The 5,145-nt window shown below is 61.4% G+C and overlaps 1 protein-coding gene across 2 annotated transcripts; it reads right to left on the minus strand.

The window, feature by feature from the left end:
• Positions 1 to 507: 507 nt before the first annotated feature.
• On the minus strand, positions 508 to 4,250 carry ZNF219 (zinc finger protein 219). Of its 2 annotated transcripts, XM_024761333.1 has the most exons (5): positions 3,959 to 4,250; positions 2,513 to 3,665; positions 2,258 to 2,443; positions 1,839 to 1,970; positions 508 to 1,576 (listed from the first exon to the last, which is right to left on the minus strand). In XM_024761333.1, the coding sequence occupies exons 1-5, from the start codon at positions 3,962 to 3,964 to the stop codon at positions 972 to 974; spliced, it is 2,082 nt and encodes a 693-aa protein (XP_024617101.1). In that variant the 5' UTR covers positions 3,965 to 4,250; the 3' UTR covers positions 508 to 971. The 2 variants fall into 2 exon arrangements, with proteins under 2 accessions (XP_024617101.1, XP_024617100.1); XM_024761332.1 differs by having other exon boundaries at positions 2,258 to 3,665.
• Positions 4,251 to 5,145: the final 895 nt, after the last annotated feature.

Consider the following 5,145-nt stretch of genomic DNA (forward strand, 5'->3'; position numbering starts at 1 on the left):
TCTCGGAAGAGCTAGAGCAGACCTCAGGGTTGAGGTGATACCACTAACTTGAGCACTTCCGCTCACCCAACCATTAACTAGAACACAGAAAATAAAACCAAGGCTGCAAGGTACCCTGTACCCCTTACTGGGCCAAAGCTGGGCCCGTGCCTGGGTGAATATGCACCCTCCCAGAGGAGTGGCCCCCAGAGGCTCAATGCACCCTTTGAAGTTCCTGCTCTCATGCTGTACCCACTTCTTGAGGCTGAGCTGGTCACAGTCAAGGTGGGGTCCAGCACCATTCAGCAGTTCTCAAAATGAGGTCCTCAGAGGTCCACAGTACATGAGAATCCCCTAGGCTACTTGTTAAATGCTAGTTCCTGGGCCCCACCCCTGAGCTACTTAAGCCAAAGCCTGCAGGTAAAGCCCAAGTTTCTTACCAAGGTCTTTGGGTGATAAAAAGTGCCTGAAGAGATGACTATTTTCTGGACACAGTGGCCCAAGGAGGACAGGACATAGGCAGGCAGACACAGTGCCCTGTGCCTCAAGACACCTGTTTATTGGGGACACAACTCTGCGACAGGGATGACAGAAATCGTACCAAAAATAGCAACGTCTACAGGGCCCCTGGAGGGGCTAGAAGGGTACAGTGCCCCCACCCCCACCCATTGTACAAAAATAAACTCTCACGCCTATGGACCAGCAAAGACTGGCAAAGCTGCCCCTCACCAGGAACACTCCTGCCAGCCCTGGGACCCCGTTCTTTGATCCTCACCCCTGCCACTTCTAAGGCACTGTGACTCTCTCTTGGGCTGGGTGGGTATCGCCCACCCACCCTCCTAACGCCCTCTGCCCCCTCCACCTCTGGTCCGCCCGGGGCTGGGATATGGGTCCCACGCTGCCCCCTGCTGGCTGCTCTACCCAACTACCTCTAGCGCAGCCCCGCTCCTGCGGGGTAAACTCACTAAGCTAATAGCCCGTAAGAGGGCTCCCTACCTTTCTTGTGCCCCCAGCCCAGGCTCTCCTGAACGCAACAGCCCGGGGCCCTCTTCCCCTTCCTGCGGAGGACTGGGAGGGGTCTCTCCGGACGGTGCTCGGGCATAGGGCGGGGATGCATCGGCTTGGGGCGGCCTTCGGCCCCGAGCCCTGCGGCTGTGGTGCACTTGCAGGTGCAAGGCCATGAGCTCGGGGGCTCCAGTGGCGAAGGGACAGAAGAGGCATCGGTGGAGGGCACCCCCCGGCCCAGCCTCGCCTCCCGGCCCTGCCCGCAGGGACAGGTCGAGGGGTTCGGCCTCACCGCCTCGCCCGTTGCGCAGGGTCCTCCCGGGGCTGGCGGGCTTCCGACGGGACCCCGACGCGGCGCCGCTCGAGGGAGGCCGGGAGCTCGCTGTGCCCTCCACCCAGGTCGCAGGCTGCGCAGCCGGTTTGGCTCCCGACGACTGGGTTGCACCCCGCTGGGAAGGGGGTGGCGGCTCTGGAGGAGGCCCGGGGCCTGCCCCGCTCTTCTGCTCCCGGTGGTGGCGCTGCAGGTGATACTTGAGCGACCCGGACTGGGTGCCTGCGTAGTCGCAGTGCGGACACTTGTAGGGGCGCTCTCCTGGAGGGCGGGGGGTGCGATAGGGCCCAAGTCACAATCACTGCCATCCCTAACCCGCAATTCACTCCGCGTACAGACCTCCCGGCCAGGAGGAAAACCGCGCCTCTCCCACCCCTCTCGTTTAATTAAGAGGCGTTTCCTAACGATCTCATCTGGACAATCCGAAGGCTGCCGAATGTCATCTCCCGGCGTTTCCCGTAGCCCGCTCACCCCCCTTCCTGCCCTCCAGTCCCCTCCCCACCCCGGAGGCTGCCCCCCTCACCTGTGTGCACTCGCAGGTGCACTTTGAGGTGATGCGCTGAGCGGAATGATTTTCCACAAAAGGGGCAGTCCTTGCCGCTGGTCCCCCGGCCCCCTTCAGGCCGGGCCCCTCCAACTAAGAGCCCATTCTCTTCTGCAATACACACATTAAAAGAAGTCAGAAGGACCCTTTGCCCTAACCCTATTAGGGCCATGTGTCCCCATACCCACCCACAGGATTGCTTCCCCTCCCAACCCGGAAGGAAACAGAATGTTTGCAGGAACCTGAGAGGTCTGATTTGCTGTGAGTGGACATGTACCCTCAAAAGGTTGTAAAGCCTCCAGGGGAGGCTTTTAAAAAGGAGGGGACAGGAGGGCAGTGGTGGCGTCAGAGTGCGCCCAGGATGCCGAAATCCTCAGAGAAAGGAGACCCTTACGTACCCTGCGTGGCGCTGGACCTCGCCGGGGCCCCCGCAGCAGTCGCAGAGTTCCCTGGGCCCTCGCCTGGGCGTGGGGGCAGTGAAGCCAGAGGGCCCACCGCCCTGCTCCGGGCCCAGGTCTCTTCCTCTGCCTCCACCACCTCCTCTTCCTCGTCTGGCTCCTCCGCGCGGTGCCGGCGAGCCCGGCCTGGGAGAGCAGAGGGCAGTGGGCGGAAGCCTCCAAAGCTGCGGCCAGCCCCAGGCTCAGCGCCCTCACCATTGGGCCGGGCCTCGCCGGCTCGCAGACTCAGGTATCCCAGGAGGCTCGGAGGCTCACGGCGCTCAGCCGGGGTGGGCGCCGGGGCCAAGAGGAGCGCGGGGCCCAGAGGCTCATAGGCCAGCAGGCCCAGATCAGGAGGCTGGGGGGCCCGGGCAGGCCCAGAACCAGGCCCCGGGGCACGCAGTGGGCCCAGCTTGCTGGCGTGCACCTTCATGTGGTTCTTAAGGAACCAGGGCTCCTTGAAGCAGCGGCCACAAACAGGACATGCATGATCGAAGGAGGCCTTATGCTTGCGCATGTGGCCCTTGAGAAACCAGGACTGCGTAAAGCTCTGGCCACACACTTGACAGCGGAACTCCGGAGGCGCGGGGGGCTCCTCGGGAACAGCAGGCGCGGAGACGGGGGTTGCCTCACGTTCAGGCTCCGGCTCGGGCTCAGGGACGGATCTGGGTTCAGGCTGGGGTGGAGGCTGAGGCTGGGGTGCAGCCGAGGTTGCCGCCAGGGGGCGCTCAGGAGCTCCGTGGGCCGTCAGGCTGTGGTGCAGCAGCTCCTCCTCCTGGCTGGAGCCGAAACTGCACAGGCCGCACTTCCAGGGCCTGTGCAGAATGTGCAGGTGGCGTTCGCGCTCCGCCGCGGTGCGAAACTTGCCTTTGCAGAAGGGGCAACGGAAGGCGGACGACGAAGAAGCCTGGGACCGCGCCAGGCCCTCAGTGGCCGGGGTGGCCTGCAGGCCCCCTGAGCTCCGGGGTCTCCCCAGCCGCGCTTCCCGCAGTAGCGCGCGCTCCTCCAACTCCAGCAACAGGCGCGCGGCGGGGCTTCGCGGGCGCTCAGGCTGGTGCGTGCGCAGGTGCGAGCGCAGCAGGGCCCGCTGCGCAGCACGGTGGCCGCAGTGCGGGCACTGGAAGGCCTGGGCGCCTGGGTGCGCCCGTAGGTGCAAAGCCAGGATAGAGTTGAAGCGGAAGCGCTTCCCGCATACAGGGCAGGGGAAGCGCCGTTCGCCTGTGCGACTCTCAGACCAGCCCACTGCTCCCATCCCCGGAGACCCGGCGCTTACGCCTGGCCCGTTGGAGTAGCGCTGCAGATCCAGTTCGCCGTCGAAGGCCGGTGGCGACGGCGCTAGGTGGCCGCCCAGGGCGCGGGGACGTGAGCCCTGTGGAGAAAGATGTGAGTAGAGCAAAAGGTGGAGAAGGGAGGGCTATGGGGAAAGCAAGGGCATGGAGAGCCAGAGGAACCCGAGGAAGGGTGGGTCAGGGCCTGAACCATGAACACCGGGTGCCCCTCCCACTCACCTTGGGGAGGCTGGGGGATGAATGGGAATTGAGCTGTTAGGGCCACGAAAACAACTTCTGATAATGGGAGGCCAGACAGAGAGAGAAAGAGAGGTAGGGAGGGGAGGAAGTATAGTTGCAGGTACTCATAGGTTCAGGCCAGAGCTTCACTCACCTCCATGGACCCCCTTCACATTCTTTGGTTCTGAGGAGTGCAGGGAAGAGGAGGAGGAAAAGCTGCTAGTGAAGGCAACAGGTGCTGAAGAGCTAAAGCAAGAGAGACAGATTTGGAGGAAGAGGTGAGCCCTGATTTTCAGCAGTGGGAAGAGTCACCCTGAACTCCAGACTCTTAGCACTCTGAAACCTATCGCTTCTCCTTCCTTCCATCCTGAGACAGGAGGGGGCTGCTGTCTTCAAAACTTGTACTTCTTTATTTGTCCACAAGTCTCCCTGATAACCCAGATTTCTTCCCCCAAATTATTCATATTAAATGCCTTGTCCAGAACAACCACTACCACCACCAAGTCGCCCCCCCCCCAACTTCCTCTCCACCCTCGTGGTGGAGAAGACCATCACAGTATACCCTTCTCTCATTTAGGTTGGGCTGTGCAGCTTGAAGAGCAAATGGGGTGGGCTTGCCATGCTCCCCAGTTATCCAAGTGGGACCAGTTGCTCTCAGACCGCTAACTGACCAGCCAGCCAAACATTCTTCCAGGCTCCATAGTTCTTCCTTCTGCCTTTACCCTGTCTTTCTGTCTTTCCCCCTCTTTCTTCCTCCCTCCGCCTGGATTCCTGATCCATTCATTTCCATTCATTACAGAGACTCATTCATGCATGGGAGAGAAACACCTCCCAGCAGCAGAGAGTCTGGAGACAGACAGAGGGGGAGGGGCATGAAGGGGGAGAGAGCCAGAGGGAGAGGGAATGAAGAGAGTTGGGGGAGGAGTGGAAGTTAAGGGGCGCTGCTGGCTTTGGGAAGGGGTTAAAAACTGCAAATACCAGATAGGATTCATCCCCTTGTTTCAAACCTTGGAGCCTGCAGTTTGATGGGGCATCTCAGCCCCTTTGTCCAGGGCTGTTCCAAAGCAGGCTTTCCTCCTCTCTGCAGGGGAGAGGCTCCCTCACACAAGAGGAGGATTACACAGGCTCTGAGCTCAAGAGGCTGGAGTGAGGGACGGGGGGCGGGGCTGGGCCATCTGCACAGATAGGGGCTCAGCACATACTCTGAGCTGGAAAGGGTTAAAGTTCTCCAGGCTAAAATTCTCTGGGCCTGGGATGTACAGAGCTCCAGTTCTGAGGATGAAGAGCAGTGAGAGGAAGAGGACTTGGTGGCCAGTGCGGGGTGGGGGTGGGGGGCGGAAT

Source organism: Neophocaena asiaeorientalis, unplaced genomic scaffold, assembly GCF_003031525.2.
Source record: "Neophocaena asiaeorientalis asiaeorientalis breed wild unplaced genomic scaffold, Neophocaena_asiaeorientalis_V1.1 scaffold95, whole genome shotgun sequence".
Taxonomy (NCBI): Eukaryota; Metazoa; Chordata; class Mammalia; order Artiodactyla; family Phocoenidae; genus Neophocaena; species Neophocaena asiaeorientalis.

What these genes read in the sequence shown, in the direction of transcription:
- ZNF219 (XM_024761332.1), bottom strand. An exon ending in GAGGTCCAGCGCCACGCAGG is followed by an intron (nt 1,971 to 2,257) that starts GTACGTAAGGGT and finishes TGTGTATTGCAG; the next exon opens with AAGAGAATGGGCTCTTAGTT. An exon ending in GCACCTGCGAGTGCACACAG is followed by an intron (nt 1,577 to 1,838) that starts GTGAGGGGGGCA and finishes CCCGCCCTCCAG; the next exon opens with GAGAGCGCCCCTACAAGTGT.